Source organism: Mustela erminea, chromosome 11, assembly GCF_009829155.1.
Source record: "Mustela erminea isolate mMusErm1 chromosome 11, mMusErm1.Pri, whole genome shotgun sequence".
Lineage (NCBI taxonomy): Eukaryota > Metazoa > Chordata > Mammalia > Carnivora > Mustelidae > Mustela > Mustela erminea.
The window spans coordinates 53,401,683-53,414,568 of NC_045624.1; the positions used below are offsets into that span (position 1 = coordinate 53,401,683).

Sequence of the window (12,886 nt, forward strand, 5' to 3'; positions counted from 1 at the left end):
CATTGTCTAAAAGAGGCTCACTTTAAACTCATCAAGAATAGGCATAACAGGATGGAAAAAAGAAACACCATGCAAAAAAGAGCTGAAATAGTTATATATTAACAGACCAATATGATAAAAATAGTTACTATAGACAAAAACACTTTACAATGATAAAGACTCACTCCATCATGAAAACATAGCAATTATAAACATATATGCACCTAACAACAGAGCCACCCAAAAAACAACCACGAGAAACAAAACTGAGAGAACTGAAGGAAGGTAGACAATTCTACAATATACTTATCCTTCTCCTGTAATCTCCATTTCAACTGATAGTAGTTATCACTGGTACCTACTATTTCTTTTCTCCCGTTTAAAAAATCACCAGTCCTGTCAATTTTATTAACATCATCATTTCTTGATCTGGTTGCACATATTCTTACAATTTTTGTTCTAGTTAGGATCTCGACAACAATCACTGTTGAACTTACTAAATGGTCTCAAAACTATTCCTTATAAATCTATTCTCCCTACAAATACCAAATGGTCTAAAATAAAAAGATGACCAATTTGATTAACTGCTGAAAACTGTCAGTGGTTCCCCATTTCTTAAGGCTGTGGAAAAAACAAAATTAAATAGTTCATAACATATAATGGTAACTGACTCTCACCTACCTTTTTTTTTTTTTTTTTTTTAATCTACTGTCACAAATACTATGGTTCCAAACACGTGTTTGGACATGCATGTCCTGACATATGATACCTTCTTTTTGTAGGAATTGGATTCTAGCTCAGAATAAAAGTTTTGACTCTGATCTACCTACCAGCCATGTAACTTTGGGCAACTTCTCTCTCCAATTCTCAGTTTCTTCATTTTTAACTAGGAATAACAGAGATACTTATGTTGTGTTACTGTTCAAAGGATTAAATGAGAAAATGAATGAAAAAAAAAAAAAGCATTTAGAAAAATCCCTACACAATGAAAGGACTCAGAAATGTTAGCTGTGACTGTTATTGCCTGTCTGAATTTGTTCACTCTACTGCTCCCATGGCTCATTCTTACTCATCACTAATAACTCAACTTGTCTCAAGGAACTAAGTCTGGGCCTTAGTAAAAATATCAATCAGCCTCCTAAGACTTCAGTGTAGGCTTTATTTATAAAATGATAGTGTTGCACAAAATCATTTTTAGGAATTCCTCTGGCTCTAAATACTATTACCCTTGGAAGAGTTAAGAGAAGTGCTGTATGATACTGAGGCATATGCAGAAGGTTGGAAAGAAACTGGTTTTTGATTCTCAAAAAAACAAAAAACAAAACAAAAAACAAAAAAAAACAATCCCCTTTCTCCCTTTTCACATTAGAATGTCTCAAAAATGAGTTTGTCTCTCACTTTAAAACAGGTTTTAACACTTAAAATAACAACTTATACAAAGTAAAATTATTATTTTGGGAACATGGCTCTATGAATTTTAACAAATGTATTAAATCATTTCGTCATCACCAAAATAAAAATATGGAAGGTGCTATCACTTCCAAAAATTCCTTCATGGTATCTCTTCATGGCTGAATTCTTTTTCCCTTATGCCTTAGACAATAATTATTCTCTGTCTCTATGGTTTTTATTTTTTTTTTTAAGATTTTATTTATTTGACAGACAGAGATCACAAGTAGACAGAGAGGCAGGCAGAGAAAGAGGAGGAAGCAGGCTCCCTGAGGAGCAGAGAGCCCGATGTGGGGCTCGATCCCAGGGCCGACGGCAGAGGCTTTAACCCACTGAGCCACCCAGGTGCCCCATGGTTTTAATTTTTCCATCAACTGTCATATATGAATGGAATCATACAATAGGTAACCTTTTGATGCTGGGATTGTTCACCAACACACCTGAATTTCATCACTGTGGTTGTATATACTAATAATTAATTCCTCTAAGTTGGAGAGCAGTACTCTGTTGTATAGATCACCAACTGGCCCTGTACACAAAGGGAAAGGAGAAAACACCTCTTTTGGTAGGTGGAAATTTTAACTTGTAAGAAAGGGAATTTTAACTTACGAGAAAGGAAACTTACTTAAGAGGCTTGTTTTGAATAGCCACCAGATGAATATATCTCTACATCTACCTGCCAAATCTAAAAGTTTACAACAGAGGTCTTAACTGGGTTCAGTCACATACACTGTCTAGACGGTTTCAACATCATTCTCTCTCAAGGCGTCATCCTAACAGCTCCCATTATGGGAAAAGTGAGCAGAAAATATATTCCAGGGACAGAGGAAGGGGTGAGAAGCCTCGGATTATCCAGATCCAACCTGCAGCTCTACCAGCAGTCAAGTCTGCTGGATTACCTCTTTCAGCAACATACCACAGTTCTTAACCATTCAACCAGTTGAAGAAAATTTGGGTTGTTTCCAATTTGGGGTGATTATAAGTAAAATCTGCTATATATATTCATTGCTTTTTGAGTGAATATAGTTTTTGTTTCTTTGGGGTGAATACTCAGGAGTGGATTGCTAGATCATAAACAGAGTATATGTTCAACTTTTTTAAGAAAATTCCAAAACGTTTTCCAAAAATGCGGTGCTATTTTGCATTCCCACCAGCTTGGCATTCTTGCCAGTACTACTACTTTCCCCCCCCCCCCTTAAAGATTTTATTTGACAGAGGAGAGAAAGAGATCACAAGCAGACAGAGAGAGGGAAAACAGGCTCCCTGCTGAGCAGAGAGCCCGATGTGGGGCTTGATTCTAGGACCCTGAGATCATGACCTGACCAAAGGCAGAGGCTTAACCCACTGAACCACCCAGGTGCCCCTTGCCAGTACTTCTAATTGTCAGGATTTTGGTGTCGTTTTTAATTTTGGCCATTTTAATAGATGTGTACTGATATTTTATTGCAATTTTAATTTGCATTCCTCAAATAAGGTGATACAAAGTACCTTTTCACATGCTAGTCAGATATATGTCCTCTTCTGTCCTCTTCAGTGAAATGTCCATATCCTCTGCCAATTTTTAAAAATTGGGTTGTTTACAAATTGCTGAGTTTGAGAGTTTTTTATATATTCTGGATGAAAGTACACTGTCAGATATATTTTTTCATTCTCAGTCTGTGTCTTATTTTTTCATTTTCTTAACAGATCTTTAACAGTTCAAGTATTTGTAGTTTTTATCAAGTCCAATTTATCAGTTTTTCTTTTCTGGACTGCACTTTTGGCGTTGTATTAAATATTCTAGCATACCCAAGGTCACAAAGATTTTTATATTTTATTCAAAAAGTTTTATACTTTCAGGTTTTAGTCTGAGTAATTTTGAGTCAGCCTTTGTAAAAGATACAAGGTATGTAGCTCAAAGTTCTTTTCCTGCATGTGGCAATTCTTCCAAGCCATTTACTGAAGAGACTACTGTTTCTCCATAGAATTACTTTTAAATGATATGTATGTGAGTCAATTTCTGAATTCTCTATTTGGTCTTATCCATGTGTCCTTTTTTTCACCCAAACCTCTCTTAGTTCTAATACTGTAGCTTTATAGGAAATCTTAAAATCATTGAGGGTCAATCAACTTTTTGTATTTCTTCAAAACTCCTTTGACATCCTGTTTTGCCTTTCATATAAATTTTATTATCGGCTTGCTAATTCTACAAAATACTGCTATAATTGTGAGAAGGACTACTATATTGGATCTCTATATATGTATCTGGGAGAAGGGATACCAAAACAATACTGGGAATCCACTAACACAGTGTATGTCTACATGAATGTAAGTCATCCTTAATTCTCTCACCAATATTTAGTTTTCAGTATACATCTTACATATATCTTGTTAGAGTCCCAGCAAAGTGTTTTATTCTTTTCATCCTATTAAAAATGACACTATTAAGCTTCTCGTATCCAGTTGCTCACTGCTAGTATAGAGTAAAACAATTCATTGTGTACAATAACCTTGTATTTTGCATTCTTGCAATATTGCAAACACTGATTATTATGAACAGCTTTCTTGTAGATGCCAGGGTGTTTTTAAATAGACAACCAAGGTGTCTGCAAATTAAGACACTTATTTCTTTCATTATAATTTAGGTTGAGTCTTTTTTCTGCTTTATTGTACTAGGTAGGACTTCCAGGACCAGGGTTAAGACAGTGATAAAAATCCGTCATCTTGCGGCACCTGGGTGGTTCAGCCAGTTAAGTGTCCAACTCTTGATCTCAATTCAGGTCTTGATCTCATGGTTGTGAGTTCAAGCCCTGTATTGGGCTCCATGCCAAATTTAAAAAAAAAAAAAATCAGACATCTTTGCCTTATTCCTGATCCTATGGATAAGTATTAGGTCCTTCATCAGTAAGTATGCTAACTGTAGTATTTTAACAAATACCTTTACTTGGTTATAAGGTTATTATCTTTGATTCTTAGTATGTGAGAATTTTTATCAAACTAAATGCAGATTTTCCCAAATACTTTTTGTATATATATATTTAAGTAATCATGTGATTTCTTTCCTTCTCTTGTTCATATGATAAATTACATCAACTGATTGATTTTAGAATCTTCAATCAACCTTTCATTATTGGAATAAACAAAACTGAGTCATGATACATTATTCTTTAACTATTATTACTTTTTTTAACTATTATTTTACTTTTACTATTCTGTTTTTACTTTTTTTTTTTTAACTATTTACTTTTTACTGTTACTACTGGACCTGGTTTGCTATTCTGTGGAGGATTTTGACATTTGTATTTATGAGAATACTGATCAATTTTTTCTTTTTCCCTAGTAATGTCTTTGTCTGGCTTTGGTATCATGGTAATGAGGCCTCATAAAATAGTTAACAGGTATCCCTTCATTTATTCTCTAAAAAAGATTGTGCAAATGGGTATCATTATTACTTAATAAAGAATTTTTCAATAAAACCATTCTGAGCCTATGGTTTTCTTTATCCAAAGTTTTTCACTGAAAGTCAGTTTCTTTAATAGATATAGTACTATTGGCTAATTTGGTCTTTGAAGGAGTTGGTCCATTTCACCTAAGTTCCCTAATTCAGAGTGTAGAGTTATTCATAGCATTCTTGTATTATTATATAGTCTAAAGACCCTAGTGATATTCCCCTCTTCCATTCCTGGCAGTGATTGATAAATTCTCTTGAGAGTCTAGTTAAAGACTAATTCTATCTTTTTGATTTGATTTTCTCTATTAGATTTTTCTATTTTCAATTTCATTTATTTGTCTTATTTATAGCTGCCTAACTTCCTATTTGGCATTTAGTTTGTTTTCTAGTACTTAAGATAGAAACTTATTCTACTTAAGAGTAAGTTTCTGCTGACTAAGGGATGCCTGGGTGGCTCAGCTGGTTAAGTGTCTGCCTTAGGCTCAGGTCATGATCCCGAGTCTTGCACTGGGCTCCATGCTCAGTGGGGAGCCTGCTTCTCCCTCTGCTTGTGCACTCTCTCTCTCCCCATCCCTGGCAAATAAATAAATTAAACTTATAAAAAAATTATTGACTAAAACCTTTGTTACTAATGAAAACACTGCCACAAACTCCCTCCAAGCACTGTCATACCTATAGCCCACAAATTTTGACACATATCTTCATTTAGCTGAAAATATTTTCTAATTTCCCTTAAGATATTCTCTTCTGACCCACAAGGTAAATCAGAAATGTGGTGGTTAATTTCCAAAATTTGGAACTCTCAGTTATTTTTGTCACTGACTTCTAGTTTAATTCTATTATGATCTGAGAATATACTTTGTATGATTTCTTTTGTTAAGATGTAACATATAGCATAAACATGGTTTATCTTTGAGAATGTTCCATGTACTTATAAAAAGAAAAAGTGGAGTACTTTGCTGCAGTTGGCTTGAGTACTCCATGAATGTCAAATGGGGCAAACTGATAATGTTCTATACCCTTTCTACTTTTCTGTCTACTTGTCATATCAATTACTAAGAAAAGAGTATCAAACTCTGCAAGAATACCTGTGGATTGTTTTATTTTACCTTTTAGTTCTGTCAATTCTTGCTTTATATATTTTAGGGCTCTATGGTTAGGTACCTATTATAATTAGAATTGTTATAGCTTCATGTAAAGTGAGCCATTCCATTATAGAATGACTTGTCATAGCTAGTACTTTTCACTGTTCTTATGAAGTCTATTTTGCCTGTTATAGTAACATAGTAACTTCAGTTTTCTTTCAATTAGCCTTTGTATGTCATGTATTTTTTTCTACCCTTTAAAATTTATCCATATGATAATATTTAAAGTGGTTTTTTGGGTACACAATATATAATTTGTTCTTTTTAAATGCAATCCAACAAGCTCTATCTTCTAATATATAATTACTGATTTGATTAGATTTAAGTCTATTATTTTGTTTTCCATTCCTGTCCTGTTTTTCATTTTTGTTTTTTTTCCTTCTCTCCTTTCTTTTGGATTATTTGAATATTGTTTAGCATTCTGTTTTAATTTATTCCCCCTTCCCCCCTGAATCTCTGTATTTTTGGTACTTGATAAAGGAATTACAATATATATATTATAATTATATTTTAATTATATTACAATATTATACAGTAATTATATTATATTTTAATATATATATGTAATATATATTTTCACAGTACATATACACTGTGTTCTGTATTTTTACACTAAAATAAAGAAGCTTTTCAACCATACAGGTTTCATTACTCTTCCTCCTTTACTCTATATTTACCAAATATATTATATTTGCATAACATTGAAAATCTACCGCTACTTTAAATATATTTTTTAAAAATTTAAGCACAGAAGCGCTTGGGTGGCTCAGTTGGTTGGACAACTGCCTTCAGCTCAGGTCATGATCCTGGAGTCCCACGATCGAGTCCTGCATCAGGTACCCAGCTCCATGGGGAGTCTACTTCTCCCTCTGACCCTCTCCTCGCTCATGCTCTCTCTCAGTCTCTCTCTCAAATAAATAAATAAAATCTTAAAAAATAATAATAAAAATAAAAATTTAAGCACAGCAATAATAGCCTGCTATATTTACACAGGTAGTTGCCATTTATTTTGTTCTTCCATATTAAATTCCCAATTTCCCTCTGGTATCATTTCCCTTCATCCTAAAAAACTTTTTAGCATTTCTTTTTCTTTTTTTTAAAGATGTTATTTATTTATTTGACAGAGAGAGAGAGAGATTCCAAGTAGGCAGAGCAGCAGGCAGAGGGAGAGGTAGAAGCAGGCTCTCTGCTGACCAGGGAGCCCGATGCAGGGCTTGATCCCAGGATCCTGGGATCATGACCTGAGCTGAAGGTAGCCACCTAACCGCATAAGCCAGTTTGGAGTAGATCTGATGACAAGAAATTCTGTTTCTCTTCATCTGAAAACCCTTTGTTTTGCCTTTCTTACTGAGGACACTTGCACTAGATATAAAATGCTGAGCTGGCAATTCTTTTCCTTTTCTGTCCTCCACAGTTTCTGAGGAGAAATGATTCATCATTCAAATTTGTATTCCTCTATACATAATGTGTCATTATCCTTAGGCTACTTCCCAGATTTTTTCTTCTTCTTTAATTTTCAGCAGACTGATTTCATGTATCTGGGCATGACTTCCTGTCAATTCCTGTTTGGGATTCAGTAAGCTTCTTAAATCCATAATTTACACCTAATAGAGGACGTCTAAGCCATTATTTTGTCAAGTATTTTTCTACATCAATCTTTTCCTCCTTTTCTTCTGGGACTCAAATGTCACTAATTTTGTAAGTACCACAGTTGCCTGAGACCCAATTAACGTTTTCCCCCTGATCTTTTTCTTCTTTGGTCTTCAGACTGTATAACTTCTAGTTATGTGTCTCCAACTTCAGTGACCCTTCTATTACTTCTATTTGCTCTTGAATACATATAAGGAATTTTTAACTTTGTATAATGCATTTTTTTCATTTCCAAAATTATCATTTAGTTCATTTTTAGAGTTTCAATTTTGCTTCTGAAAATTTCTGTCTTTCTTTTTATTTCAAATATATTTACCTTTACACCATGGCTGGTGGTTTTAACAGTTGCTTTATAGGCACTGTCTGATAATTTCAACACGAGGATCATCTTGACACTGTCAGATTTACTTGGGTTCATATTATGTTGAATAATTTGGGGTTGTATCCTAGACATTCTGGATATTATGTTGCGGTAACTCTGGTCCTGTTAAAGAATCCTCTGGGAAATGTTAAGTTTTTGTTTTAGCAGGTATTTGACCCATTCAGTTTCAGATTAGTTCTATCTTGTCTTCTTTGGGCATGAGTTCCAATATTAATTCATTTTCAAGGACTCTGTTATGCTTTGTTTTGCTCAGCACATGCTAGCAATTAGGTGATGGTTTGTAAGAGAGTTGAGTTCTTGAAGCCTTTGCTACTGTTGTTTGGTCTGTTCTATTACACGCAGCATGGGGGTGAGCCCTGAATTTTTGTTCCTTTAATGAAATTTGGGATCACCTTTTACAGATCTCTGCAGAATCTCCCGCATGTTTTCTCAACCCCGAAGTGTCCCTTCTTTTTGGTTCCTATGGCCATAAAGAATTCTTGGGGCTTCTTATGCCATTCTACACATATACATACGACTGCCACAACCTTCAGAGTAAAATGGCAAGAGAAAAGTAATAGTGATTCCCTCACATTCAATGGAAAAGAAGGTTCTGGATTCTTTTGGTCAGAGATATGAGTATTTTCTTGGGTTTTTAGGTGTCCCTGCTGCCACTACTACAGTGGAACATACGAAGACAGCTGGCCTTAGAGCACAGGAGCCTCTTTTTCAGTCCTCTGGCTGGATAAATATGGTGTTTACACTACTATTCAGGGCCCACAGGGTCAATGCTGGGAGACAAAGGAGGAAAAAATCCAGTGAAACTCACTCATGTTATGCAATGTTTTACAAGTTTTAACTGTATCAAATTTCTGCAGACTAGAGTAGAGATTATTAAGAAAGAGGATATATCTAGAAGAGAGCTGATCTGTCTTCTGTAGAATTATGCAGAAGTCTGACTCAAAATGGTGAGGGGGAGATGTACAACATGTAATAGTAAATTAAAGTCTGTGCATTGATTATTTATCCTACTATAAAAAATTTGTCAGAATTTTTGATGATTTGTATCCGGAGAAATGTGGTCCCACAGTTTATTACTGTATTTTGGTAATTAGGTATCTTGCAGTATAACTCACAGTATTCCTGCCCAGTTGCCTTAAATGAAAGTCACCAGTTCATGAAGCTTTTTCCTTTACTTAAACATAGTTATCAATCATCATCATCAACTTGAATAAAAGCCAAGGACCACTGGATAATTCAGGAAAAGCCTACAACATTGGGAAAAAAGCAAGGTACAGAGAAAAATTTACCTTGGAGGAAAAACAAACATTAAAAAAAAAAAATCTAATTGGAAAACTCAGAGATTTTTCAGAGAGCTCCTGTATCTCTACAATGAAAAGAGTATGCTATAAAAAAGAAAACAATAGAAAGCACTCTTGGAAATCAAGAGAAAATTCAAAAGAAATATAAGACTATGTAAAGTTAAGAAATCTCACAAAAAATAAAATATAAAAGATCAATATAGGGAGTTCAACTTACACAAAGTAAGACTGCAAAAAAGAATAGAGAATAAAAAGGGGAAAATGGGAGTGGGTAGACATAATATGGGGGAGAACCGAGAATTGAAGAGTCCAACCAGTTTGCACAAAAAAATGAAAAACTATGCAACATACATATCTATGAAACTAACAGAACATAAAGATTAATAGAAGCTCTTCACTTAAAACAAACAAACAAACAAACAAAAACCAGAATAGGAGTATGTCATAAGGACAGAGGAGGCAATCTAAAACAACCGGGGCCCCTGGGGGGCTCAGCAGGTTAAGAGTCTGCCTTCCGCTCCTTTCATGATTCCCAGGTCCTGGGATGGAGTTTCACATCAGGCTCCTTGCTTGATGGGTAGCCTGTTTCTCCCTCTGCCTGACACTCCCCCTGCTTGTGCACTCTCTAATAAATAAATAAAATCTTTTAAAAAAATAAAAAGAAAATAAAACAACTTCCAAATGGCCAAAGACAGAACAATTTGAGCAAGAAAATAATGACAATATTGAATTATAACCCCCCAAATAAAATATTCATGGGTCTTTACTAGATTATAAATAAATGATTACATAAACAAATAACTGGGGAAGAAGTTCTTCCTTGTACAAGAATCAAAACTAAAACTGTACAAGCAAAGAGGGAAACAGAAGATGACCTTTAAAACAACAAAGTAATTGCTATAGGCAAGAAACAATGTGGAATGCTAAAAGGAAAACGTTAGAATTTTCTTTTCAGAGAAACAGGATATTTGCATAGACTCAAAGAATTTGCCCTCCCCATCCTGCCCCACACATTTACTAATTACAGTTGTTGTTTTACAGTACATCCATAAATTCTCTGCCACTCCTCCCTCCAGGAGTGGAGCTTACTTCACCGCCCCATTAGTGTAGACTGGACCTTAGTGACTTGCTTCTACAAAACAGTGTATGGAAAGAAAAAAACAACTTCACAGTAGAGACAGGTGGCACACACTATCTTAACCAATTCACCAGCAATAAGACACACTGACATACTTGCAGATATGATGAAAGGAAGAAGGGCAATGATATCTGGGATATTCTTCCGACCAACAATTCATAATTCATAATCTCAGTCTAATTATAAGAAAATAAACCTAAACTGGGGGATATTCTACAAAATACCTAACTTTCAAAACAGCCAAGGGTAAGAAAAAACAAAAACAATAACAACAACAAAAAGAATAAGTAAAAAAAGAGTAAGGAAATTTCAGATTTACAGGAGACTAAACAGCCATGATAAATAAATGCAATGTGGTATTTTGGACTGAATCCTTGAACAGAAAAAGTATTATTTGTGGAAAAGTCAATAATTTAATTACTAGTATTATACCAAAGTTAGCTTCGTTTTCATAAATTATGTGGATTATGCAAGAGATGTAGTATTAGAGGAAACTGCATGAAGGGAACTCCCTATACTACCTTCACAATTTCTGTAAATACAAAATTATTTCAAAGTAAAAATACAAGTAAGTAAATAAGCTCTTAAAAGTTGAGGAGGAAAAATTAAGTCACCTACAAAAAAGGAATAACTGTACTTCATGTTAGTAAAACAGTTGCAAGAAAATGAGAGCACACTGCCACTAATATTCTGAGCATCATTTTCAACCTAAAATTCTGTATTAGCCATCTATTAAGTTAAGTTGGAAAGCAATATAAAGACACTTTTAGACCAATTCATTTCCTAGAACTTTATTGTAGGAAGCATTTCAGAATGTTTTCCAGGAACCAAATAAACCAAGAAAAATGAAGGCCAATCTTGAGAACACTGGATCAAAACCAATAGAGCAGGAACAGAAGTCTCAAGATTATACCTATGTAGCAGCCTTAGAGAAGAATCAGGCTGATTATAAAGCTGGAACTTCCAAAAAAAAGGAAAAATTGGATGGAGCTGTTATTATTCTTGAAAACAGCAAAAGGGAGAAATAAAATTAGCCAATGCAAGGGGGGAATAGGCAATTAGCAAGTTCAAGAAAAACGACCAAAGGATATGTATTCACACTCATCACATCAGAGTCATAACGTAACTATTGTTTATTGGTTTTCCACTTTAAGAACTAAGCTACTGGGGTGCCTGGGTGGCAAGTCGATTAAGGGTCTGCCTTTGGCTCAGGTCATAATCTCTGGGGGGATCTGGGATCAAGCCCCCCCCCCCCGCCCCCGAAGCAAGGCAGGGCTCCCTGCTCAGCAAGTGAATCTGCTTCTCTCTCTCCCTCTGCCCCTCCTCTCCTCCTACCCCACCTCCCAACCCCGCTCATGCTCTCGTTCTCTCTCTCAAATAGTCTTAAAAAAACAAAACAACTAAATAAAAGGAACAGTGCTTATTGGAGAGAAAGTAAATGTTTTAACATCAAGAGAAAGAGAAGAGAGATAATAAAATCTATGTAAGAGAAGTTAAGAGGTGAAACAATGAGGAATGAGACATATATGCTAATATCTGTACCACAATCTGTACCAGAGTGCTGAGTCAAGATCTTGACAGTGTTAGGCTGCAGTCAGGTAAAAAATCCGAGTATCATCAGATGGTGTAAAGTGAGGTACATTCTTTTTTAAAAAAATTATTTTTATTAATATAAAATGTATTATTTGCCCCAGAGGTAATGTCTGTGAATCATCAGGCTTACGCCTTTCACAGCACTCACCGTATCACATACTGTCCCCAATGTCCATAACCCAACCATCCTCACCCCACCCCACTACCCCCAGCAACCCTTAGTTTGTTTTGTGAGATCAAGAATCTCTTATGGTTTGTCCCCCTCCCAATCCCATCTTGTTTCACTTTTTCCTTCCCTACCTCCCAAACGCCCCCACCCTGCCTCTTCATATCAGAGAGATGATATGATAATTGTTTTTAAAGTGAGTAAATTCTTAACTCTCAATGCAAGAAGTCAAGAGCTAGTGTCTACTATTGATAGATCAGTAACAATATAAGCATATTTAGATATATAACAATCATCACAGGAAGAACACAAATGCAAAAACAGTTACAAAATTAAGTATGGTTCTCCTGTGGATTAAACAAGGGATGGGGCAAAGCGTACCCTTAAATATTTGTAAATGACATATTCAAAATATATAAAGAATTCATACAATTTAATACCAAAAAAACCAAACAATCTGATTAAAAAATGGGCAGAGGACAAGAATAGACATTTTTCCAAAGACAACAAACAAATGGCCAACAGATATATGAAAAAATGCTCAATAACACCCATCATTCATCAAGGAAATGCAAATAAAAACTCCAATGAGCTATCACCTCACAAATGTCAGAATGACTGGTATCAAATAATAATAATAATAATAATAATAA

At 34.9% G+C, this 12,886-nt stretch overlaps 1 protein-coding gene across 4 annotated transcripts in view; it reads right to left on the reverse strand.

Moving 5' to 3' along the window:
* The window catches only part of SP4 (Sp4 transcription factor), an 86,422-nt gene that overhangs the window by 12,397 nt on the left and 61,139 nt on the right, over positions 1–12,886 (reverse strand). For 2 of the 4 annotated variants that reach the window (XM_032304693.1, XM_032304692.1), the window contains exon 6: positions 1,869–1,957. The exons of 1 other annotated variant lie outside the window; for it this stretch is intronic. In XM_032304693.1, the coding sequence (XP_032160584.1) occupies positions 1,869–1,957 (89 nt within the window). Of the gene's footprint in view, positions 1–809; positions 866–1,868; positions 1,958–12,886 lie in introns of all 4 variants that reach the window. One more of the 4 variants, XM_032304695.1, reaches the window with a different exon arrangement.